Here is a 26,490-nt window from a genome sequence, read left to right as displayed (position 1 = left end):
TCAATGAACATTTTTCGAATGTGAGCCCCTTGAGAAAAGTGATTCCAAAATAAAGTTAGAGAAAGCATTACAATCTCTTAGGGACAATTGCAATTGTTCAGGAAGCCTTGGATGTGATACATTAGCGAGCGGAGGTCGAAGATGGGTGTTTGGTGGAGGCTTGGAGGCTGGGAGGAAGTTGAAGAGCCCACCAGATTGCACAATGATCCATTAGCTTAATGTGTTCTCCTTCCATGCCGTGGCAAATCCCCAGCAATGCCCTGATTACTGCGGTGCCGCATGCGCTTCCCCTTTCACCTCTTTGGTGCGCTTTAAGAGGTAAAACAGAGGAGATCGCATAGTATTCTGCAGGTGAGCTTCGCTTGTAGTTGCTCAAAATGGGACACATTTCTTTATCACATTATTTATGCCTCACAGCGCTCACAGTTCGTAAAAGATTCAACCCTTAAATGCAACATTACAATTTTTTTTTTGCTGTAGCAAGAAAGCATAGATGACTGAATAGGTTGAAGTGTGTCCTAATGCACTCAAACTAATTCTTACAACAGTTGTGACTGTGCAGAGAACATCTGGTGCATCTCCAGCAGCGTAAAAACTCACAGCTGTCAGTGGTGCTGAGAGCTCCAGAACTCACTTCCATGTGCTGTAAATATGTAAACATGGGACACGAGGGGTTAGATCTCCTGTATGTGTTTGAGCTGTGAAAATCAAAAACTAGCCTGGAAACCAGACTCATTGCTGTATCAGCAAATGAGTGTGATCACAGTCGCAATCAAGCGCATATCTTGAGACCGGGGCAAACCTGACCAAACAGGCAGTGGAAAGAACTATTTCAACAAGCGTGGCATTAGAAAAGAGACTTGTGGGCGCTTCCTGCATATTTTGAGTCTGACCTAGTGCAGTTGGCGAACAAATATGGCATGTAGCGCTTCTCCCAGTCTTATTAGTACAACCGTATGCCATACAGGGTAGCATTTTCGCTGTAGAGGTAGAAAACTATGGAGGACAAAAACTGCAAAAAAACTAATAAATAAATAAATACAAAAGGACAAAGTGAAAATAAATATGAATTTAAAAAAATATACTTGAAAATTTGAATCCCCCAAAAATGAATATAAATGGAAATTAAAATAATATATATCCATAAATAAACAAATACAAGTAAAAATAAATACAAAAATCAAAAACATGATTTTTTTTTAATTAAAAAGAAATCTCGAAATAAATACAAAACTAAATAGAATGAAATATCAATCAAATAAAAACGCACAGCTCTCACATTTATTTACTTCATGCTGCAGACACTGCCAACTCAAGTCGCAAGTTTATTTTGACATTTATTATTTTTTTCTCATTTTTTATTTCTGTATTTATTTTTACTTCTATTCATTTATTTAGGGATATATATTTATTTTTTTGCATTTAATTTTTGAATTGTATTTTTCATATCCGTTTTTATTTTTGCTTTGCCATTTATTTATTTAGTTAGTCATTTATTTATTTTTAATGTTGGCAGTTTTGGTCCTCCATAGAAAACAGCGTGAAAACGCAGCGGCAAAATCAATGTATTCAAGTTAGGCAGCCTTGGCGAGTGGCAGCGCAAGATGGCCGCCAGTGGCTTTACTTCTAGCGACGGCAAGTAAGCGGCATTGCTAGTCCATTCTCATTAAAGTCTGTGGCCTTGAAACACATCTTGCCGTCAGCTGCTGGGGTTTCTGTGATAGCAGTGAAAAAGAGGTCATATTTGTAACAATATTATTGAGTGGTAGGATAAGATGGCTAAACAAAAGAGGACTAAACCCTGTGGAACATCAAAGATAAAGTAGTGTTGAAGGAGGAGTAACTGTTGTTACTGAAGAAATGTTTTTTTTTTTTTACGAACCAGAGGAGAGTTGGACACGTGATATTAAAATAAAATGATCTCCAGACAGGAGAAGGGATGTATTGGTTTACGGAATAAAACACAGCAGTAAGGTCGAACATGATGAGAATATTAACATGGCCGGAGTCGGAGGACAAGGAGGTCACATTTGAGGGGGGCTGTTACTGTGCTGTGTAGTTTCTAGAGTCTGGATTGGATTTTTTTTTAAGAGATGAAATGGGTTTGGAGTTGAGCCGCAACAATACGTTCAATTATTTTAGACTGGAAAGATTGGATGGTTTTTAAAAAGGTAATGCTGGTAGCTAATCTGTGCTAAAACAGCAGGTCCTGTTGACATTGATCTGACAGTGCTTTTGCCGATGTGTTAGAGGGGTTCTTTCCCTCTGCATTTTTTCTTTTAATTTCATTCATTAATCAGCTCAATATTGACTACATATTAGTAAACACATTACATAATGATGACCAAGTTGGAATACCTCTGGAAGATGAAGGAACTAATTTGTGTTGTTGTTGCCGTTTTACCCATGATGAGAAGGCATCTGGAGTGTGCATGTGTGAAGTGTGCTCCTTGGAATTATGGAAGACGCCAAGCAGAAAAGTGTTCCCCGGAAAGCTGAAGGAACAGCTGGGGCTGATTTAAAGGATTACCCTTCAAATAAGGGAGGGCTATCCAAACATTTTTTTTTCCCCCTTTGAGGGCCGGATACAGAAAATCGAAAGACGCAAGGGCCACTTTGGCATTCATCTATGTTATGTTTATAATTTATGAGTATTAAGAAAAAACCCAGTTCTGATGAGAGGTGTGTCTTTAGATGGATGGGGATTTAAACAGCAAATGGTTACCATATACAGTACATTAATTGGGAAATAATCCAAACGTTTTGGGGATAAAATACACTAATCCAGTCATCCATTGATCAAAATGATTCCATTAGTTCCCTTCAGATATTCAAATTATTCTATCAGTTCCTTTCAGAGCCGCTCTGGGTTCTTCTTATTAGCACCCATTTTACACTAGCTGTGGTCTTCTACATGTATGCAAACCGCAAACGGCCTATAAAAGCGGCAATGAAATCTCATATTTACACAAACTATTCTTACAAAATTTTATTTTTTATTTTTATTTTTTTAAAGAAGAAATGTGTAACGAAGCACATTCTTTCAGTGCTTTTAACAAGCCTCATAAAGAAAACTCAACATTATTTTTAAGCAGCTCAGTGACTTTGTGTGTGTGCCAAATGTGCACGCAAAGCACTGGTGTTACAGTCCATCTGTGTTTACCATCAGCCACATCATCACACAGCTAAGCATCCAGCTCCCGTTTGGTGCAGAGTTGGCATTTCACTTTTTAAGATCGGGCATAATAACCATTGTACCACATGAGTTAATTAGTATTAATTAGAGATAGACCGATACTGATTATTGGTAGTCAAGGACACCAGTAACCGATATTTGGAGCCGGTATTCATTTTCACTATAAAAAGGACAATATCGGCATTACAATTTACAAAAAAATACAAACTCCAGCTCATTTGTTGATTTTTAAGCATGAACTTTTAGGATTTGTAAAATATTTGAGTAAAAAAAACACGTTATTTTTAAAATTCTAACAAAAAGTTCAGGGATCAAGGGCCAATAGCACGTCTTCAAAAGTCAAATAAAAACATAAACAATAGCTCCCTATTGTTTTCTACAGTTTTCCAAAATATCTTTCAGTATTATAATTTTACTTATCTTAGATATAATTTCTAACAAAAACAGAAGGTGCAGAGAGTTCCCAGGGTCAACAGCATCTCTTACAACGTTAACAGAAATTTTAAATAAATGCTTTCCTTAAGTTGACACATTTTTTAATTGATATATAATCGGTCTATCCCTAGTATTAATAGTAAGACGAGGCAGGCTACACACAGCCAGGAAATATGCAGTATAGAGACGGACAAAACTTCACGTCATCAGTTGGGCAGGATGCTTCAGGTCATTGTCCATTTGGAAGACCCATTTTCACCCAAGCTTTAACTTCCTGGCTGACATCTTAAGATTCTTTGCTCATAATGACATCTGTAGTTAGTGAAGTGTACCAGTCAATATCATGCTGTCAAACCCGTATTTTACAGTTGGGATGGTGTTCTTGCAAGCTTCACCTTTTTTTTTCTCTCCAGATGTAACAATACTCAATATGACTAACCAGTTCAATTTGAGTGTTGCCACTGTCAGACTTGTCTCTCAAGGATTACAGTCTTTGTCCCTGTGTGCATTTGTACCCCCCCCCCCCTTTTTTTTAATGTAAACGTTAATGTTTTAAACCATTATTTTGGCTTACTTGGCTGAAATAAGAACCTGTTAAGCATTTTCACAACAATTTCTGAAAGAGGAAATTTCAGCATTTCACATTTTAAACTATGAATTAATTGGAAGGAAGACTGAAATTTCTGACAGAACCTGTACTTCACTAATGTGCATAAGTGCATGAGACATTGTTGAAATTGGAAATGTGGAAGTCCCCTGTGAATAATGAATGAATCACATTGACTGATGGATAGTAAAATCTTTCATCATCTGATCAATAAACATTTTTTAAAGCACCTTTCAAATATAAATAGCAGTACATAAAGTAAAAGTTGAAATGCAATATTTATCAACTTGGAATGAAAACTAACAAAACATGAACAAGACATAGAAAAGCTTTGTTATCAGTCACTCATTTTAGTTCTTCATACTTCATATTATGCATTGTACTCCAAAAACATTTACAAGTAAGCCAACAACAAGCAAAATGATTAAATCATCATTTGGGGCGACAACATAATAGGCACTCTAAAAAACAGAACGTTCCTGTATACATTGGCTTGAGCAATGAAGTGTTGGTTCTTTGGATCAACCTGAGCTCTACAATGCCTTCAATACTCTCTTGTGCATTAGCTTAATGAACTTTTAGCAGCACATAACACATGGTCACCCCCTCCACCCTGATTCAAGACATCCTTTAGAAAATAAATTACTTAGAAGGTTGTGGATTCAATGACCCTTAATGACATCATTAGAAAAGAAAATGAATTAATTTAAGACATTAAACATATAATTTAATAGTTAAATTAAAATGTTTGATTAGTAAAAAATATTAAATGATTAATACATAAAACAGGTCAAGTTAATTAACAAAAACTCACAAAAAATAGTTTAAGTATCCATGTTTTCTTATGTCCTTTCCATATCATGGATTTAAAAAAGAAAAAGAAAGTGATCGCTTGAGATTAAAATAAAGGTTAAAAATTGGCAGTGACCCGACTGACTTCCGTCTTATCCTGAAAGTATATTAAAAAAAGAAAACGAAAAAAAACAGGGAGTGTTCTTTGTATGACCACAAAAGAGAACTGCTTGTCACACTGCTGGCTCAAAAGTGACACATTCCATGTGCGCAGTATTGGCTCAGTAATTTTACATTACCCACAAAAAGGTGTGTGTATCATGTCACTTCTACCAGGAACATTTATCCCCCAAAAAATGAAACTTCAACTTGTCAACTCTGTTGCATATTGTGCATATCTGTTATGAAGCTCATACAGCATTTAAGTCAAGATTAGTGTAAACTGTTATTTGTCTCATTACTGCACATTAGTAGTACTTGGAGGGGGGTGGGTGTGTGGGGCTTATTCATGAAGGGAAAACCCAGTCTGAAAGTGCACTTCTTCTCCAGTCTTATTAAATGTGAATAAAAAAGCCAGACTCAAAATCTCAGATTGCTATTGAATCTTAAATTTGTCTGTGGTTGAGCCTTCACACCGGATATGAAGTGTCATCACAACTTAACCACCTTGTCCATTCCTTTTATGGCACAGTGTGCTCTAGTGGGCTGCACTTGTAAAGCAGCAGTGTGCCTTTCGCTACCTGGACACATCAGGGATGAGTTTCTTGAACCAATGTCCGACAGCCACGTCGACTCTCAGCACTAATGAGACACCCAGCAGCAAACATATGGAGCTCACCAGGAACCCCGAGGCCTCAAACATCAACCTGAAAGGAGATAGAGCATGAATGCCGATTGGAAGTGTCACTCTAGGGAAACAGCACTATCTGTAACTACCAACATATGTGGTCCATTATTGCAAGGTGAATCTGCGTACTCTAATGTGTGCACAGTGGAAACTTGTGTAAGTGCCTGGCCTTTCCACTGAGTCCATATCCCGAAAAGCCTTTACAACCAGTGGGTCTGTGTGAACGGGAAATTGTAGTCATGCACTTACTTGGGTGCGAAAACAGCCCACACCATTAGGTGTCTCCTGAGGATGGCAGCTGCACACACTGAAGCAAAGACCTGGAAAGCAGGGAAACAGACATTTGCAGAAAATATGGAATGACATAGCACGCACCTGCCAAGGACGAACAATCCGGATTTGGATCTTGAAATAATGATAAACATTTCAGATCGATGATTATGACTAAATTTATCAGTATACTGTAATCCCAATATTAAATGTAAATATGTAAACGTTAATACTTAAGTACATGTGATATATGAAAATAAAACAAACCAAAAAAATCTGGAAAATTCTGTACTACTATGACTGTGATATGTTTAATAATGGCTCTAATTAATTAGAGGCTTAAATTTTGTAATCCACTATTTTCATTTTAATCCAATAAAATGTTAAATATTTGACACAATGTTTTGTGTCGTTTACAATTTCAAAGGCAATTTTAGTCAAGGAATACTGTAGATTTTTTTTTTTATTGTCATGAGGCTACAACATACACAAAAACCCTAGCATCATTTTTTATAGTGATTGACAAAGATAAAAAATAAAATAAAAAATTGTGTAGTTTCAGTGAGTAATTTTTTTTAAAGCATCTTTGTTTCTACTTCGTGGACAAAAGTATTTCTTTGATTTTAATTTTAGTTACAGTAGTTAGTTGGTATATAATCAGCTCATCAGCAAGCTCTGCATAAGCCTGATAACGATCCTGTTGATTGGAATCAGCTTGTGTTGGAAGAGGGACACTTCCAAAAACCTGCAGGACTCTGGCCCTCGAGGACCAAGTTTGCCCACCCCTGATATAGGGCCATGCCAATCCAGTTTTGTGCAAATTGTTATGGACTTTATGCATCATTTTGCTAATAAACATAATAGAGTGCAGACCACACCCAAGGCCAAACAGTCCAATTGCACTTCGTTTGACTTTGTCATTAACATTCAATCCTTATGATTTTTCTACTATGTAGATCTGTAAGTAGTTTATCGTGGTACCTGCACTCCTAGAATAAAGAGGTAGCGTGTTGAGAGTTGCAGGAGAGCCGTGCTAAACAGATGAGGCTTCTCCCTCAGTCTCATCTCCATCACAGCGTCCTCTCTTCCTTCACCATTGGCTTTTCCTGCTCTGCTTCCACGGACCTCGCATACCAGGGGCCAAAACAGCAGCAACGGACATCCCACTGGGGACAACAAAGTGCCGATTGGCAGGAAAACAATACGACACCTCAAACGTCCAACAGGAACAAAGTCACGACATTCATACAGCCGATCTACTCCCTGAACCACGCAGCTCCTGCTGTGTTAGTATATCACTCGGGTCAGATGGAATCTTTGTAACTCCAAGAGACCAAAACATTTTTTTGGGTCTCTTCTTAGATATAAGCAAACAGTAGGAGGGGCATAGCTCTGGTGGTAGTGTGACAGTCTCCCAACTGTTTCTTTTACTCTTTCAAGTGTAAATATTACTCTAAAATGGAGTCTATTTGGTCCCACTCTAAATAGAGTTAAATTTACTGTGTATCCATTAGTCAGTAATTTGTGTAGCTGTACATCAGAAAAGTCAAGCCTGTGCAATTCATATAATTTTGCTATTTGTTCACAGATATTTGTCCAATATTCAATGTCTAGAAAAATCATGTTTTCTGATGTACCCGCAAACAGGATATGTGAAGCGAAGGTGTTGAGGGTAACCAATGAGGCCGGCAGTAAGGTGCCTGTGTGTCCGTCGGGGAATCCCACAAAAGCTGCTCCCCACTGAATGGAAGGGAAGGTGGGCAGGTGACCCGTTGCGTGGAAAAACTGGGTGGCTGCCAGGGACCACAGCACGACAGGAGTCCAGGGCACATTGAAGCCACCTGAGGAAAACAGTGACAGACGGTGTCATATTTAATGATACACAAAGAGAAGGCACACAAAAAAAGAAAAGGAAAACTAGGGGTGTCAGAATTTGTGTGTTAATTTAAAGTTCCATTAACGCCACTAATTCTAAATTTATTGACCGCCCCTTACTGTACTGGGGTAATTCCAGTCGCAATGCAGCAGACACGTCCATGTCAAAATTTAACGGTAATAAATTTAATAATAATGCATATATTTGTGGAGACTGGGGAAAGTTGTATTTTACAATTTTTTAAATTTGCAGAATTTCACAAGTTACTTCTTGTTAAAGAAAAGATAGCTCTTATTATTAAAGAATGTTGTCACCAACATCTTACAAATACAATTATGCCATCTAGTGGTAGAAAAATGACAACACAAATTAATATCACACTTTTTTTTTTTTACAGTACAGTACATCTCTTTAATTTTAATGCAATTTCATGAATTATTATTAAATTACTGTATTGATGACAAAGATTCAGCCATATTTCTATTAGTTAAACATTTTTTTCCACTTTTACATTAAGAGTATGAAAACTGAGAACAGACATAAACGTTAACTATTGAAGTCATTTAATTAGTTAATTACGATTTTAAAAAAAATTATCGCCTGACACCCCTAATGAAAACATTCCCAACTCACCTGAAGATACTCCCTGCAGGTCACGGAGGGTTATGGAGGAGGCATGAATGTGCAGCAGAGCCCCCATTTCAAACAGTAGCAGGAGGAATGACAGCGCCATCCCCTCTGGGTGCAGTTGCAGCAAACCCAATCCCAGCAGCCCACAGAACAGAAGCAGCGGGGCCGAGTACACCGTTCCTAAACCGTAGGCCTCCACGGCAGGTCTATTGTCCACCTCGTTGCCCCCGCTCGTCTCTCCATCATCGAGTGAGCGCCGCATGCGCTGGTAGATTTGCGGAATGAGGTGGCAAAGCTCGGCTTGGGGGCTGATACCAGTGCTGGCACGGTAGCGTGGCGGCGGCGCGGGTACATTCTTCGTCATATTTGTCGGTCTGATCTTCACAAACACAGTTAGCGGATCCAGCCAGATCAAGGCTAGCCCCAGTCCAAGGAGACAATAGGCAACCCTGGGGATGACCAACTGGGCCAGTTTGATAAGCTCAGCCAAATTCTTGAAGCTGTCCTCTGGTGAGGCACTAACGGCCCAGTGGAGTCCCAGACACACAGAAAGCAAGGGTAGGATCCAGCGGGCTGTGAATACAGTTCCACCTGAGGAGTTTAGGTTCCCATAGTGGCGGAGACATCTTCTCAACAGATACGTCCACATGGCTAGGGAGAAAACTGAGAGGATGTAGAAAAGGTTCTTCAGTTGATTGTCGTTCACTCGAGCAAGGGAAGAAAGGAAGGGTGTTGGCTGACAATCATTCTGCCCCTCTCGACAGCCGTGGAAGAAAAGTGAGAAGTAGAGGCTTCCAACGAGGAGCGCGAAGAAGGCTAAGAGAGTGCTACTTTCTTTTCTCACTGTTGCTGGGGCAGAGGCAGGTGACGGTAGAAGCGACACGGGCTTCAAAAGATCTTGGTTGGCGGGCAGAAGGAGGCCATTCCAGTTGAGACAGAGTGGAATGCAGAGAGCCAGGGAGAACGCCAAGAAGGTCACGACTCGACCCTCAGCGACCACATAGCTATCAGAGAGCATGGAAGCAAAGCGAATTAGTGCCACCACCAGAGGTGGAGAGAGAAGATATCGTGGGATCCTCCAGCTTGCGTTCTTTGAGGCTTTAGCTTCATTCTTAACCGCAACTGACATCTTGGCCTGACAGGCTTGACGGAGGAATAACAGCTCAGAGGTGAAGGCAGTAGCAGCCATGCACCACGCTAGCTCGATGTAGCCCCATGAGAGCAGCTGACCGGCAGCCACACAAAGCCCGACAAGCAGCGCCGCTACAACAGCTGCCTTCGGCCGGAAATGATTCTCTCTGACAAGTGTAGATGACATTTCAGACACGGTGAAACACATCAGGCAGGCGAGCGCCAAGATGATTAAACCGACCGCCATTTTAAGCGGGTTGAAGCGTGCCCAGGTGGCTCGGCACACGTCTTGGACAGAGGTGAGGTAGGCTCGCAGTGCGGACAACCACTCGGGGGAGGATGAGCGTCCCTCTTTGACGACTGTGAGGTATTCAGAAGAGAGCTTTTCAAATTGATCCTTAAGCAGAGTCAGATTCTCATGTGGTATGTCTTTGGCCTTGGCAGAATACGCCATCAGGAAACGGTTGACCTTCAGAAACAGATTGCTCACATTCTAATAAAGGAAAACAATTGTTTGTGTTGCAACATTCTCCACACTGTCTACTGAACCTGTTTTGCATTGATCCACAGCGCCTCAAGCTGGCTGAGACCTGCAACTGCACCCTGTGCGGGGCGATGAAACAAAGGCAGGAGAACCTGGCCCACATTGCTGTATGGGATAGGCACACCAAGCAGCAGGGCCAGTGTGGGAACCAGGTCTATTTGGGGCACCACATCTGGTTCATCCTACAGGTAGGGATAGAAGACAGATGCAACATCAGAAGCATATAACTTAATTTTGCCAGAAGAACCACTTGCCTAAACAGTAATAAAATAATGAATAATGTCCAAAACAGCATTACAATAATACTATATAATGTCCTGAAAGGCTCCTGATCAATTGAATTGATTTGTCTTTGTGTCCAACACAACCGATATCCAATTATCTCTGCTGATTGTCTTGAGGACATAATCTGTTTACTAATGAAATTAGCAACTTTGCACAGTGTATATTACAGTATGTGATGCTCCATTTAAAAAGCAATTATGTAAATGAGTGCTGTATTTTAACACTTTGGCGGGAGTTGCACTTTATTAATTGCTGACAGTGGAAAGACTGCCTGCAAGCATCTATTCACAAAGCATAAACAGCAATTTTCCATTCTCAAACGGTTTCATTACATATGAGACTAAATAAATTCACTTTTGACTCCAATGTTTTGTTTAGTATATGTTGGGTCTTGCATACTTGTTATTTACACTCACGACCGTAAACTAGGTCGCTGTGCTATTTTATATAGTTCTGCATTTTCTTCATTTAGTTTTAAAATGTACTTGTTAATAAAATGTTGAACGACTGTAGTATATTTCGTTTACCATACTGATGCAATATGAAAATGTGATCATCGAGATCAGACGATTTGAAAAAACAACAACATGAAAATCCCAGCTGTATGCTAGGTATGTCTCTGCTGTAAGAAACTCCTACAAAAACCAAGGACGCTGTAGTTTGCAATAGCGTAGAACAACAGTGAATCATAAAAGTGTTGGCCTCTTAGGTTTCTAAATAAGCTAAATGAATATTGGAAAACCCTTTTTCTTATTGCATAAAATCAGTTTTAGTGGCAAATTGGAAATCAAATACGGCACTTGGGTTAAAAACATTTGTAATTTCTGCAGACCTGTGATGGGGGTCCAGGAAAGAGCGAGACAGGACTGTAAAGGAAGATGGCTGCATCAGTCTCCTTCTGGCTTTCTCCTCCATGATCACCAGTATCTGTCATCCCGTGATCGCCCATCACCACCAAGAGTGTGTCATTTTGGATACGATCAATCACAGACCTGCAGGCAACGATCAACAGCAGAGTAAGAATGATTCTCACTATGGCAAAAACTCAATGTTTCTAGACATGATGAGTAATGTCTGATGACAAGGTGAAAAACAAAATGGGAACAAAAGTCATATTTACAAAGGCTTCTTTTGAGATATGTCCAAAATCTCCCAAAAAAACAATCCCATAAAATGTGACCAAAAGATATGAAAATAATAGTGTATGTTGTTGTGACAGGCATGCAGCACCGTTGCCTGACCTGATGACTCCATCCAGCTGGGTGAGCTTGTCAGCCATCGCCGGGTGGTCCGGACCAAACCTGTGACCACAGTGGTCCACCCCGAGGAAATGAGCAACCAGTACATCCCAGTCATCGCCCACCACTGTCAAAACCAACAAAGTTACAAATTGAAAGATATAAAAGCATGTACATAACGCAACAGCAATGAACAGACAACTTCTTCCTATAGCTGTTTGTTTGTATTAGAAAAACATACTTGTTGAGTAGATATTCTGGATGATGCCGTTGTCTACTGTGTGCAGGTCGTGCACGTTAAAAGAAGGGAAGGGCAGAGAACGGTAGAATTTCCTGGGAAAAAGATTCTCCCAAGTGTCGTCGCCCATGAACACCACTCGTTTGCCTTTAAAAGAGAATGCAGGGATTGGAAACTGTCATATATAGAAGCTATACAGTAATTCCCCACCTATTCACATTTTTAACTGAAAAACTCAGTTGTATAAACTTTTGTACTCTTTTTATATGTGGTCCGGTTTGCAAAACTTTTATGGTATGTGCCAGTTTTTGTTTTTTCTCTCATTTCTGCTAGATTGTGGGGTTAATCTTGTTTCATGTGACTGAGACGAGCATTATGACAGAAGGCACAGATACCTGATATCTTAAAAATGGTGCACCAAAGTAGAAACCGACTGACCAGTACATACAATATGTTGGCCCACCCATGCTCCTGAAAGAGCTAAAAGCCTCTTGTATTGGATCTAACTATGCATACTGACACAATACTTACTAGGAATGGGCGAGTACCGATACAAGGGATCGTATCGGGCAGATACCAGACATATTTCTTGTTATCGGTGCTCACGATGGATATCACTACCGGTATCGGTCACGCTCTTGTGGCCGTTTTTCGGTTAGGAACTAACGGCTTAAATGGTTATTTTGCATTTATTGACCGCCACAGGCACCATGAGTACAAAAAATCCGAGTTTTTTTTTCCTGCTTTGAGTACTCGTTTATTTAAGGCTTTAGCGTAGCGGACGCACGGGCTACTTTTAATTTAGCCGCAAGTGAAGGAAAAAGCGGATGTTACTTATTTGATTCAAGCAGCGGGAATGAAGGTATTAAAGACAAATCGAAGGGGCGCACGGAATGCGGAAATGGCAGTGACGACGAACAAGGTTTCCGTAGGCGAACCTGCGGAAGGATCATTACCGGAGAGAGAGAGAGCGCCCACGGCGAACGAGGCCGACTCGCGGGAGCCCGGCCGGCCCGAAGCTGTGAGACGACCGGCAGTGGCGCTTGCGGCGAGCAGGTGGTGGCGGCTCTGCCGAGAGGTCAAATGTACTAATTGTATCGGCACTTGGTATCGGTGAGTACTGAAGATTTGAGTATTGTAACAGTCTAAAAAAAAAAAGTGGTATCGAACATCCCCAATACTCACCCACTTGACCAAACTGCTGGATGAGGTTGTCTTCAGAGATGGCACTAGATGCAAAGTTGTTACTGATATCCACAAAGGTGGGCAAAGATCCAGTAGTCAACCCCTTGATCCTCTGCATGGTGGTCGTGGGTGGGTCAGCACGAAAGGGGTACAAGCGGCACTGGGCAGGCCTGGACGAGGTTGTCTCCTCAAACACGCGCATCTTGTTTTCAAAAGGCCGGGGCGACGTGTTGTTGGGGTCAAAACGGGCGAAGTCGATCTTCAGGGCATCGATAATGATGATGACAGCCCTGCGGAAACGTGGCTGTACCCTACAAAAGTCTCTCGATTCTTCCATAGGCTCCAGTATGTCTCCGCAGGTGCTGGTGCGGTTCAACTCCAGCCGAACCAGCAGGAAACCACCCAAAAACAGGTGAATTCCCACAAAATATACTGCACAGATCCAGAGGAGGGATAGTACTGGGAGCCCGTTCATCCTAAAATGACAACAGTGTAACGTAAAATCACTTTTATCATTGGAGAAGTGCATGAACATCATAAAACCACTGTAAACGACATGTCATCATTAATAAATGACATTCTTGTGCATATATTGCAGTTGATGTTTGCTATAGTATAAGTGCGCCTCGCTGTTTAAAACACTGACCTTGTGGAAGTCATTCTGCCCCCCTCTTGGACCAGGGGCGGACTTGAAGGCCGTTGGATTGGCACAGGAGGATTCAGGTGCCTTAGGTACACACTCTACGGGACTCCGGTCAGGACAGCCAAGATGGTAGACTTTGGAGAGCATGAAACCTTTGGTGGAAGATCCGTATGAACATTTTATCGTATGGTACCGACATGTATCTTTCTTTTTGCCCTTCATTCACGACAATCAAGGAGGTTGCATTTACACTTTAGTCCAGAGGTGGCAGTCGTGTGTAAAAAGTTTCGTACTCGATTAATGCAGCTTTAATGTGGATCTAGTGGGCCTTAATTCTTTGGCAAGTAAATCAAGACAACAACGTACTGTGGTGCCCAATCTCAGCCATCGGAACAGCATACCGATGTTACAATCAGCATGCTCGTGTTAAAACTACATGTGCTTCTTTTATAGCTCTAGTGTTAGTATGCATCGGTGTTTAGCCTAATTGCAGTGTATTATTATCATTTACTGGAACATTGTAATGTAGGAATGCTATTCGGACAACGTATGCTAGCCCGATAGATGTAGCTGTCAGATCTGATCTGACGACGGATGCTGATCCGACAGAACAACGGCAACAGTTGCCGACATCCACCATACATACATACTCACGAACTTGAAGCCGCACTCAGCGATGAGGCGCGGAGATCATGCAAAGATGGAAGGGGAGCTCCAACGTCCATACATATATTTCTCCCGCTGCCCTGATCCACAAGATCACAGGCCACCGGCGATGGCGACAAAGAACAGCGGTAAACCCTGTAGGTGACCGCGTGAGAAGGTCAAAGAAGCTGGGTAACTGGTTCTCTTAAAGATCCGCTTTTGTACATGAGGATCACAACAGCCGGAACCCTGGCAATGTCCTTTTAAGAATTCTTTCTCGAGTGACGCATGCGCGTGGGGGATTTCCGTGCTGTTTCAGTACCGCCACCTGGCGGTCGGGAGGGACGAAATAGAACTTCAAACTTTGTCACTTCAGTAACTGATTCTTAAAATAAGATGTTAAAACATTGAAGTTCCCATTTGCCATTTGAATGTTTTCAATGTAAAAAAAAATATTTTGCTCCTCTATCATCTGATGAGAGTGTCATAAACAGCACGTGCAACAAGAGGGAATACAGATGTGTTTTGGCTTTCACTGTATTTCATTATTTTTATAACGTTTTTTTCCTTTTTGTTATGCTATCTGAAACAATGTGGACATTGCAAAATAATTTGTTCTCACTTGCCTGGATACATCAAGAATAAAAATTAGGGATCATTTGAAGCATTAGTCTATAACGTATTGAGATGTGGAGTACTTTCACCCAGTTATGCTTATTTTAAGAATAAAGGCAACAGTAGTAAATCTGGGTTATTTACAGTAATATTTTTCCCCAAAACATTTTGAAAATGCATTTCAAACAAATTATGCATTCAGTGTTCATTTAATCATTCATGAGTGGCACACGCACACTCACATTCACTTCATGTTTTTTTGTTTAAATAATTACTCCACACAGTAGAAACACAATTTGAGAAAAAGCAAAAAAATATACAGTATATTTGAAATTTATTAAATACATCCATAGACAAGGGCTGAATAAAAATGAGAATGTTGGGCACAGCGTTTATTTACTAACTACAGAACAAAGGGAAAGTATTTCCGATAAAAAAAAAAGTTTACCTCTTTAAATGGTTTGGTATTATGTTGGTGCTTACTACTGTACTTTAATATGATTAACTGAATTTATCCCACAGAAACACGTACTCCCACTTGCTGAGACATCGGGACATGTTGCAACTCAAAGCTACTGCAGTAGAAAAAAATGTCTTCTTCACTTAGATTTCTATGAAGAAGTTAATTAAAATTGTCTTGCCCCAGTTTTGCCAAATCACATTTCCACATTGATGAACCAAAATAGCGTGAAAATTATTACTAGAGGCCTTAATTTTCAGAAAACGAAGCTGGGATGCACAGTAAATCTAAACACGAGCAGCATCCAAAAGTCATTGCATTCAGAATAATTGCTGATGTGACAGTAACGATTGGAAAAGTAGAGTCCGTGAAAATTCCACTCCTGCAACTCCAGGCAAGAATAGTTTGTCATCATACTCGCTAATACAACACTTCAACGGCCATCCATTGGAATTATGCTTCATCTGATTCTGCTCTGTGTTTTGTTTGAGTTTACTGATTGTGTCCTGCGCTATTTACATTCCGGTTCATTCAAAACATCTTCACTCTTCTCCATTTTTCCTGGTTGGATCTTCGGACTTGTCTTTGCTAATGTACCATAAACGGCCATGGCCTGAAGGCAGGGAAATATCATTAATCATCAAATTAAATCTGGAAACATCTTGTCTGTTTTCACATGCATACCTGAGCAACCATGCTGCTAATGTCCCCTGTATTTGATGGGAGAAGGACAGTATTGGACTCTTTGGCAAGGTTGGAAAACGCAGACACATACTGCTCAGCCACGCTAAGTGAGGCTGCCGCATTTCCATTCTGCATGAGAAAATGAACAAGGAGAAGTTTAAAATTTTGCTGAACCCATTTAAAGGAGACTTGATAAAACTACTCTTCACCTGTTCAGCCAGGGCATCAGATAGAACACGGATGGCCTTGGCTTTGGCCTCAGCTTTGGCTATGACTGCTTGGGCTTCACCTGGAGGCAAATATTTTCAGTAATAGACAGTAATTGACATTGTGCTTATAGCCATAACGCTAGCATGGAAGATGATTTATTGAATGCACCTACCGGCCGCTTTGTTGATCTGTTCCTGTTTTTCACCCTCGGAGGCAAGAATCTGAGCTTGTTTATGTCCTTCTGCAACATTAATGTCCGATTCCCTTGTTCCTTCAGACTCTAGCACCGTGGCTCTCTTCTTACGTTCGGCCTCTACCTGTAGAATATTGTATGGCAAAACATTGCACATGGTCAACAAATACAGCAAAAATTATGGTCACTCACTAATGATTGTCTCTGCATGTTTTTATTTGTCAAATTACAGCACGTTCACAAGCCAGTGTGTTAAGAAAAGAAATGTGAATAAAAATATGACATAAGTTTGCCATTTTTCTATTAAGGGTTGTTTAATTCTTTTACCCTCAATAACTTTTTTTTAAGAAAATCTAACATATGTAGATGTAGATTAGCACTTTGGGTAACTTCAGAATCTCCTTGAAACCTCACCTGCATTTGCATTGATTCCTTCACACGAGGCGGGACGTGTATATCTTTAATTTCATACCGCAAGCAACGGATTCCCCAGTCATCTGAAGCTTGGTTGATGGAGTGAACAATGTTGGAGTTAAGGGACTCTCTTTCCTTGAGAGGAAACAATATATATATATATATATATAATTCTTATATTGTTGTTAAGGAGGTTAGATGTAACAGCATGTCCTGACTCATTACCCGAAACACTTTGTCCAGTGTGAGTTTGCCCAGTTCTGAACGCATGGTGGTCTGTGCCAGCTGTGTGACAGCGTATTCAGGATCCTCAACACCATAACTAGCCTGGGGTGGACAATGTGCATTTAAAAAAAAAAAATCATTGACAGAGGAGCAGAAAATTTAATCGACACATCCATTTTAAAATCTTACTTTGAAAGGGTCCAGGATCCTTAAATACAGAACTCCATCAATCTGTAGAGTTACATTATCTGTAAAACAAATTAGGAATACAATTGCAAAATATATCCAAACATATTTTATTGAGTCAAATGTGTGTGCTTGAGGGGTAAACAGTTTGCACAGCATAAAATACATGACAAAATTACTTACCTAAAGATACTGCAGACTGCTCTGGGACATCGATGACTATTTCTTTGAGGCTTTGCACATAGCGGATTCGGTCAAGTACTGGTATGAGGAAATTTAACCCCTACAGAAGGTCAACAAGGAGAGTATTTAGCAAACGTGATGCAAACATGTTTCCGTATCTTTTGAATGTATGCTGTACCCCTGGCTAAGAACACCATGTTGCAAGCAAATAATTTTTTTAGTAATCAGTGCTCCATTACCACAGCCAATAATCCATTTTTTAGCTGCACCACACATTAAGTGGGTTCTGCTTTAGGCTGCTTTGCGTTTGTTGCCAAAGTGCTTAATCTACGAGGTTTCAATCTTAAAATGTCACTCACTGATCACACACTGAATTGATTGAAAAGGGAATTTAAAAAAAAAAAGTGGAAAAATACCGGTTCTAGGATGTGATGGAAGCGACCCATTCTCTCCACCACCCACGCTTCCTGCTGGGGTACAAACAGGACCATCGTGTTCATAGGCAGATTGGACGCCCATCGCTGCTGAACTGGGGACACCCACAACCTTGGAACTGTTCGTCCACTTTGCTATAAAACACACACACATACATAATACTTTAGATTGCAGAATAATTGCACATTCAAGTTCGTTCGACAAGTTTTATTTCAATGGCGATACGTGTTGGCTGCAAACTGAGCGGCAAATCAGGTAAAGACCAAATTATCAATTAGAATCCTAACGGTCCAGCCCAATTCGGTCGTGAAAATGGTCACAAAATGAGTGACTTTACTCATTGGTAAGTAGTCCATCTTTCCTGTACGACAACCGATGAGTTTGAATTGTGCACGCGTTCGCGTCAGATAAATGCACAGTAAACAGCAAATGCACTATTTGAATTTACCTGGAGAAGAGACCCGCCACTGCGGAACAGTGTTCGTATCATCATGTAAAGTAAAAATAATGAATGAACGATAATATGTAATTGGAATTCCTAAATAAAACTAGACTCCATTCACAAGAACTCCCCACTCATCTGTGACCTATCATGGAAGTTACATCATTTGTGCAATGGTAGAAAGTCCGCCACAACGGGAAACAACAAGGTGGCAACTTTAGTTCCGCTACCTCGCAGCAATCAATGAAAAATTAAATAATATTGATAGATTGCTGCAAAAAGTTTATTTTAATTTGTCAGCCTACAAATATACTTTTATACGTGTAGTTTTTTGTTCTTTTGAAGCAACAATACAACGTACGGTGCACTTGTTATGGGGAAACAAACTAAATAAAATGCACATAAACACCCATTTATTAAAAAAATAAAATAAATAAACGTAATGACAACAACATATTGAAATTGTAAGTAAAGTACAGCATGTAAGTAACCATCCCCGCAAGGAAAAGTGTTTTTATTCTTCTTTTGTTAGTGCCTCAGATTAATGTAGTACATGGCTAGATGCACAGAGTGGCGACATTGAGTTGATTTTTTTTTTAATTAATGAATTAATTTATTTATTTTTCCGGAGTTTATTTTTGATAATTCCGAGTTTTCAGACTTCTCGAGAGTTAATATTTGGATAATTTATTTTCATTTACGACTTCTGTGTATCGTACTCGAAGCAATTTTTATTCAAAAATACGTTTCAATAGTGTGTAATTGTATATAAAGCCAGATTTATTCAGATCTGGTTTAGCCTGCGTCACCTGTCTCTTCTCTAATCATCCGTAGTCCGATTGGTCAGAGTAATTTGTCTAACCACGCCTTTTTAGAAAATATTGAGTTTCTATTGGCTAAAAATGACGTTAATCACATGTTCTGTTTCGCCCGTCCCCTCCCACTGTTTGCTCAAATTGACACTCAGGCGGCTGCTTTTATGGTAGTTTTAATCGTCCTGCTCCGAAATTTGCTTTACTCGCTTGTCGGGAAAGTACTGCACCTGTAGTTTCCATAAACGAAAGGGTCTATGACTATGTAAATTAATTAATTAGCGGGTACCATGTTACCACACTCGCTTAATTACTTTCAAGCGTCTGCTTTCTTTCCGAAGTGAGTGAAACTACTGGATTGCTGTTGGAAGCGCTAATGTCGTTACTTTGTGTGAGAGGTAAGTTTTGTTTTGTTTTATTTCTAAGTTAAACAGGGTCAAAACCTGCTGTATGTCTCAGAGGGGCACTGCGCTTCATTGCATGCATCTTTAAATGCCGACGAAAACTGTACAGATTGTATAAAGCATGCGCGAGGTAAGCTAGAATGCAATTTATAGTGTTTACAAATATTATTGTTACATTTTATTGATTGTTGTTTTTATAGACAAGTTTCCACATTATGTTGAAACAGAACTCTCTGTATTTGTATTGAGAAAGTGAAATTAGGTTAAAAACAATGGTAACATAAGTAAATATACAATCCAGTCCTCCTCAAAATACTTTTATATATAGATGAGTAATATTTATGTGTCAATCCGATTCAAATTGACGTCCTTGTACCTGTGCAAATGAAATAAATAACATTTGTTCAAACATAACTCACTTCACAATCACAAATCCAGATACTGTTAGGTGAAAGTTTGTGAGAAATATTTCAAAGTTGTGTCAAAAACTATTCTAGGAGTCTGCATTGAATTGGACAAGGAATTGCAGTACGGCAGTATTATATTGGATCCACATGCACTCATCTGGTTGATAGCATTAGTCAGAATAGACTTCCTTACAGGGTGAACCATATAAAGGTCGCCATGTTTCACCCCATTGGCCATTCATGATGTGACATTTGGTAGACTTTCAGCTAGGGTCAGTGTTTATGCAACATGCTACAAGTGAATCCTCGAGCCATTGTCTGTAATGGAACCAATTTCTGTATTTGAGCATCACCCATTGATTTATTGTTTCAGCAAATGAAAGGCGGGGGGTGGGGGGTGGGGGGCTTATGCTGATCAAGATAAACTGAAAGATGTATCTTGAGTTGATGTGGTGACTCATCCCCTGATAACAGCTGGACAATGTCGCTTATTTATTGCTAGTCAAGAAGCTTCATCTCCATGGCAATGTCTTACTTAACACACAAGTGGTTTAACATAACATGTGGACATGTGGGTGAGACTGACAGTCAATCAAAGGCCAGGGCTGATTGGACGCGCATATTGTCATGGTTGTGTCTGGGTTCTGTCTCAGTGGTGAGCACTTCACAAGACACGTATTTGTTGTGAGAGGTTTCGAGTGCGTACTGTATTGTCAAGTCAGCTGCAATTAATGTTGAATTTTAGTTGTGGTGACTTGGGGGGGCGGCATGCGAGACTGTAGTAGCTGTGATGATGAAGATGAAGATGATGATGATGATGATGATGATGATGATGATGCATAATTATGGTTATGGGTTTTCGTTTATTGACACAAAAACATCTCTGACCCCCCAAAAAAAGATTTTATGATCAAATTGAATCACAGTTTTGGGGGTAAATCTTAGTTACTATTTTCAAGCAGTTAAAGCCTCTTTCAGCTGACAGACAAACAGGGTTTCCCCCAGTGCTTTACAGGGCTGGCGGGCAGCCAGAATTTTCTGGCCCGCACCGCCCGACTAGGAATCCCACCCGTCCCCCGTACTACAGTAATTAGTAGTATTTTAAAATCTAAAATACAGGTTTTGTATTATTATCATTATCATTATCATTATTATCATCATCATCAAGATTATTTTATAATGCTTAGTTGGTGCCACCATATGGAAATGCCAGCTCAGTATGAATTCCCATTGAAAGCAAAACAATATTTAATGATCTCACAGACTAGCATGTAGTTAAAATAAGAAATGACTTGGATTTTTTTTTTTACTGCATATAACTGAGAGTAGCAGTTGTGAAAATTTCCAACCATCATTATCATGACTAAAATTATCACATATTCTGATATTCCTCAAATAAATCCCTAAAAATATTGCAATATATTTAATAATTTTGAATATATAAAAGGATAACATCAGCAACCACACGGTTTGTACTATATGGCATTGCAGATTGTAAATACAAATAGCAACAACCAAAGTAAAATGTCATGCATTAAAGATCTCACTACAAAATGCCAGTGACGTGTGTTATAATGGTGAGCTGACAATATTCATAAGGTTTTAACTTTTTAATTTAATTTGTGTATCTTCAATCTGCCAAGTCAAACACTGTACCCGCTGCTTGAGTTGCCTGCTTGCATGTGTATTTACTGTACAGTATATGTGCAACAGGCACTTTTTTATTTCCCGTCAGAAAAACATTGTGTTTATTGAGTGTGAGCCCAGATAAGTAATATGTAAGAAAATGATTCTGACAAAAATTTGATTCCGTGCAAGACTTGAAATAATACAACTGCACAGGGAGAGGTTTAGTGTGTCGAGCAGCAGCGTAGTGGAATTATGCGAGAACGAGGCAGAGACAGGGAGAGCGCTTTGAGATTGTGGATGTAATCCCCTGACCATCTGTTGCTCTCTCTCTCTCTCTCTCTCTCTCTCTCTCTCTCTCTCTCTCTCTCTCTCTCTCTCTCTCTCTCTCTCGTGCTCTCTGTTTCTCTCCACCTGATCATAGCCGCCGGCACCAGCGGAAGTGCACTGCTTAGGAGAGCATAGTGTCACTTCCTGTTCCCGTTTTCCTGCAAATACAGCACAATGTGGTTTTGTTTTTCCCGTCCGCGTAGTGTGGGTGTACGCGGTAGTGGCTCCGAATATTGTTCAAATGTGGTTTTAATTGGAATATGTATTGTCAAGGGAAACGAGTACTTAATTGAAAGTGAAACAAAAGTGTGCCTGCTGCCTTCTGTGACATCTCCAATGCAAACACCCCAAATGGAGTCTTGCTAACAAAATAAATACATTTCATTTTATGATATAAAGAGAGAAAAAGTATTACAAAAAAAGAGGGGGACATGGTTGCAGTCAGAAACAATAAATTTGACCCAACCAAATCGTGACCTTAATAGATTTACGGACCATGATAAACATGTTTCCACTATTAGCGCCCAATGCTTCATTGCCCTCAGGCCTGTGCAATAACGTCATGCAAATGAGAGTGTTTAGTGGAAAGTCCCCCACCCCTTTCCACCTCTCGAGGAATTAACGAGTTAGGAAATACCTTGGTGGTAGAAATGGCAGTTTTGCATGTTTCTTATAGAATTTAATAAATAATGATGTATCACATCATTACTTAACCCCCCCCAAAAAGCACTTTTCCCCTCATTCAATTGATTTATTGAAAGATGAAGAATTTTTTTTTTATTTTTGGGACCTTTTCCAATCAAATCCTAAAGAATCAAACCACCCAGTTATGAGGAAACAGAACTAGTGTGCGCTGACTGAGCAGGAGATGTTGCATTCAAATATGTAAGTGTCATTTGTGCCTCCATCATCCTGTTTCGGCCCATCTGCCATCTAAAGCTCCAGAGGTTTAGTAGGTTATATGCCTGAACACTGCCACAGCAATCACTAGTAATCCCCGCTAAAGCACTTCAATCCCAAACATTGTAATGTCGCTGCATCAAGAGAATAAAGATGGGCATTTGAAAAATAAAGCAAAGCAAAATTTTTACCACTTTCAGGAGGTTTTTTTTTGTAGCTTTTGTTACCTAATGTGCTTCTTATCCACTCCCCAATATTTAATGTGCCATTGTTAGCTGTCTGTTTGTTGTGTGACACAGCTGTTCAGGTCTATCCTGATAGTAAAAAGGTTGGTGTTAAGGGATATTCAAAAAGTGTACAGTATTTCAATTGTAATCAAATGCAGATCTAAATATTAATATATGTTCAGAGTAATTAGGGCAACTTCTTGCTCTAGTTTAATGAAAGCTATATGTAAATCTTTTTTTTCTATACCCCACCCAAAAAATGTATGTTGTCCACTAATTTAATCCATACATATTAGTACATGCAGTAATTCTAAAAAAATATATATATTGATAACAGTCCAAATTGGTTTTGTAATACCTGAAGGTTACATTGTCTCAAAATAGCACGGTATCAGGAAATGATAAGTGCCAACAAACCTCTGTGGTAATGGTGGAAAAATACCTAGCATTTAATGTAGCCTACTTGTAATGATCATGATCCTAAAATTAGCTTAAGTTAATTTTTCTATTAAACCTACTTTTTGATTCGAGAAGACTTGTGCTTATAATAATGACAAATTTTAAAGAAGTATCTCACCTCAGCTCTATTTTTTATAAAGCTTCATATTGAATGGCGATGTTGCTTGCGGTGACGTCATGAGCCTGGTTTGTTCATCTGTCTGCATGGCTGTGCTTATGTAATCATGTGTCCCGGGTCACGGAACCTTTGTTTGCATATTAATGACGTTGTCAGGCTTCAATAACAATTGCTCCTGAGTCGAGATGTTATTCATGCCTAAATATAGGCCGATACACGCACAAGTTACCACAACTATTTACTTCTTGTGCTCCAGCTTTCTCTGCACTGTTCATTAGAAAAAATAAAATGTGGATACCTTTTTGTTTATACGCATGTGTGGTAGCTTTTTGCCTGGGAGTCTAGCAAGATGTCAAATTAAAACAGTAGTAAGTACAAGACCAATAGTAGGCATTTCTAACATGACAGCTGTACTATAATATAAACAAACGAGTATTCAATCAGAAGTGTTGTTAAAGGGGAAGTTAACAGAAAACATTTCTTTAAAATAATATGCTCTATGCAGCCCCACTACTCTAACCACGATATAAAAGTGTACTTTTCCACTGTAAAGTTTGTAAACGGGCTTTTCTATTTTTTGAAGTCCTTACCCGTCTGTAACAATGACTCGAGCTATGTTTCTGACTCTTGTTAAGATGGCTGAATTTGAATGAATTTTACACTATATATGGGTCTCTTAACTAAAACTGTTCTGCATTCTTTATTTGCAGTGAAAAAAGCCAAGCTCCACGGACCTTCTGGTGAGTGCTTTCACAAACGTTGCTTTTCCGCATGGTCACACATTTACAATGTTCGCTTTAGGCTGAACGCTTTGTTTGCAGGCGGGTTTTCAGATGAAATGTGAGCCAGGTAGGGTAAAATCGTCCTAGATGGATTAGCACTTGCTGAGAAGCTTGTATCACACTAACTGTAATAGAAACTTGTAATTTGTACATGCTATATATATATATATATCTGGCTGGTTTGTTGATCTATTAGCATAATATAGCACTTATTTTAGTATAGGTAATTTTGAAAATTTATTGAAGAGTGTTGCTCTAAAGACATTAAGGTAAAGAGGGCCCTCTCAAATGGCCGTCAATGTTTAGAACGTATTTAAAATTCTCTCTCTCTCTCTCTCTATTTATTTATTTATTTATTTATTTATATATATAAACTCTTAAATGTTCGTTATTGCAAAGATTAGCTGTGTTTATAGTCAAGGTTTTGTTTGACATGATGTAACCTTTGTGTCCTTCGATGCCAGCATGTGACTTAAGATCGTTGTCTTCTCAGACCAAATCCCTCTGCTCTCCACCTATGCCAATCCCTCGTTTAACCTCACACCTATCTTTTAAGCCTTGTGGCGTGTCTTGCCAAAGAAGCCAACAGCAGCGACAGAGTCACAGCGACTTCAGATGTGACAATGATATTTTACATTCATTTTACATTCAATCACAAACTGACCTCTGCCTTTTGTTAAAGAGAACAAGTCTCTGTTGCCGAGGATATTTAGTTTTGATAATTACCCTGTGTAAGTCTTGTGTGTATTTTATGAGGCTCTTCCCTCCTCTGGACCACACCACGTGTAACACCTGCCCCAAAGCAAACATCATGGATAATTCACTTAATCCTTTTGTCTTTGTAAACATGCAATGGATAGAAAAAACTCTTCACACCCACTTTCAAATGGCAGGTTTTTGTGGTATAAAAAATTAGACTAGGATGAGAGTTTTTTTCCACCATTAATGTGAACTACAACCTTTAGAAATTAGTTGGAAAGAAAAAATTGAATATTATCGAGAGGCCAAGTAAAAAAAAAAAAAACTGACATAATGTGTGTTTGCAACGTTTTGCAACACTGAAGGAAGCCTGCCGAAAAAGCAACATTCGCTGCATGTGCGCACCCTCACAATCATGCGCCGTTCAGTGAGACGGGCTTAACTAGAATTCCCTCCATGCCCCAGTTACAGCTGAAGAAAAACAATACCACACAGCATACACGGGTATAGTGTTGTTTTAGTGATGATCAACGTTGTTTACACCTTTTTGGAATTATGGCCAAGATGTTTTACCCGAACCATAAAAGATTCTCACCATATGCTTTGGGTAAATTTCAAGTGGGTCTCTTCTTTGTGAGCTCAAGTTCCTATTGCACCACACTGCCCCATTGCCCACACATATTGAAGAAGGATGGAGATTGTTGTACTAAACAGCCAGACGTTCCAGAAATTCCTTCATCTCCCTCCTTGATGTTGGCCTTTTGGCAGCCTCCCTGATCATTTTTTTCTCTTGTCTTTTCATTAGCTTTGAAGGTATGTCCAATTATTTTTCTATTTTCTTTCTTTCTTTCTTTTTCTATATTTTCTCTGCTTAACTACTTTCTTCACTATGTTCTAGAGTATATTATTTAATGCCTTGGCAATTATTTTTCTTATTCTAACTCTCTAAAGATTGATTGTTTTCAATTGAGTTGTGCAGGTTATAGATTCCATTAATGGTGGAAAAGGTTTTGAGATGATTCACCTTAATCTTTCTTTTTTTTTGACATCACAAAAACCTGGGCTTTGAACAGGGGGTGTAGACTTTTCATACACTTGTTTATGTTCTTGGGCTGCT

General features: G+C 39.5%; 3 protein-coding genes across 10 annotated transcripts in view; 1 reads left to right on the top strand and 2 right to left on the bottom strand.

Moving 5' to 3' along the window:
* Positions 1-4,418: 4,418 nt before the first annotated feature.
* pigo (phosphatidylinositol glycan anchor biosynthesis, class O) lies at positions 4,419-14,820 on the bottom strand. 3 transcript variants are annotated; one of them, XM_086097642.1, is made up of 12 exons: positions 14,564-14,820; positions 13,921-14,069; positions 13,275-13,750; positions 12,093-12,236; positions 11,855-11,978; positions 11,446-11,605; positions 10,334-10,510; positions 8,657-10,253; positions 7,785-7,988; positions 7,129-7,313; positions 6,127-6,197; positions 4,419-5,896 (listed from the first exon to the last, which is right to left on the bottom strand). In XM_086097642.1, the coding sequence occupies exons 2-12, from the start codon at positions 13,932-13,934 to the stop codon at positions 5,767-5,769; spliced, it is 3,282 nt and encodes a 1,093-aa protein (XP_085953768.1). In that variant the 5' UTR covers positions 13,935-14,069; positions 14,564-14,820; the 3' UTR covers positions 4,419-5,766. The 3 variants fall into 3 exon arrangements, with proteins under 3 accessions (XP_085953768.1, XP_085953767.1, XP_085953766.1); XM_086097641.1 differs by having other exon boundaries at positions 14,568-14,820; XM_086097640.1 differs by having other exon boundaries at positions 14,572-14,820.
* Positions 14,821-15,494: 674 nt separating this feature from the next.
* stoml2 (stomatin (EPB72)-like 2) lies at positions 15,495-18,783 on the bottom strand. The gene is made up of 10 exons (XM_086096843.1): positions 18,616-18,783; positions 18,149-18,301; positions 17,733-17,832; positions 17,553-17,611; positions 17,364-17,465; positions 17,139-17,273; positions 16,704-16,848; positions 16,531-16,610; positions 16,322-16,450; positions 15,495-16,250 (listed from the first exon to the last, which is right to left on the bottom strand). The coding sequence occupies exons 1-10, from the start codon at positions 18,658-18,660 to the stop codon at positions 16,149-16,151; spliced, it is 1,050 nt and encodes a 349-aa protein (XP_085952969.1). The 5' UTR covers positions 18,661-18,783; the 3' UTR covers positions 15,495-16,148.
* A 789-nt stretch (positions 18,784-19,572) lies between these two features.
* The window catches only part of unc13bb (unc-13 homolog Bb (C. elegans)), a 52,442-nt gene continuing 45,524 nt past the window's right edge, over positions 19,573-26,490 (top strand). For all 6 annotated transcript variants that reach the window (XM_086096176.1, XM_086096174.1, XM_086096173.1 and 3 more), the window contains exons 1-2: positions 19,573-19,819; positions 24,603-24,632. In XM_086096176.1, coding sequence (XP_085952302.1) covers positions 19,798-19,819; positions 24,603-24,632 — 52 coding nt within the window. In that variant the 5' untranslated portion in view covers positions 19,573-19,797. The remainder of the gene's footprint in view (positions 19,820-24,602; positions 24,633-26,490) is intronic.

The sequence above is a fragment of the Leptonotus elevatus genome, chromosome 15, assembly GCF_054856555.1.
Source record: "Leptonotus elevatus isolate MCC_2025b chromosome 15, RoL_Lele_1.0, whole genome shotgun sequence".
Lineage (NCBI taxonomy): Eukaryota > Metazoa > Chordata > Actinopteri > Syngnathiformes > Syngnathidae > Leptonotus > Leptonotus elevatus.
Note: the sequence above shows the minus strand (reverse complement) of the source record. Positions and strands in the feature narration are given on the sequence as shown.

Excerpts from the sequence above, each read along its gene's own strand:
- pigo (XM_086097642.1), bottom strand. Across the intron at positions 7,989-8,656 it reads CCTGCAGGGAGTATCTTCAG|GTGGCTTCAATGTGCCCTGG; the intron begins GTGAGTTGGGAA and ends TGTTTTCCTCAG. Across the intron at positions 6,198-7,128 it reads TCTTTATTCTAGGAGTGCAG|GTCTTTGCTTCAGTGTGTGC; the intron begins GTACCACGATAA and ends CCTGCTTTCCAG.
- stoml2 (XM_086096843.1), bottom strand. The coding sequence starts at position 18,660 with ATGATGATACGAACACTGTTCCGCAGTGGCGGGTCTCTTCTCCAG. Across the intron at positions 17,612-17,732 it reads GCAGTCTGCAGTATCTTTAG|ATAATGTAACTCTACAGATT; the intron begins GTAAGTAATTTT and ends TTTGTTTTACAG. Across the intron at positions 16,251-16,321 it reads TTAGCAGCATGGTTGCTCAG|GCCATGGCCGTTTATGGTAC; the intron begins GTATGCATGTGA and ends CCCTGCCTTCAG.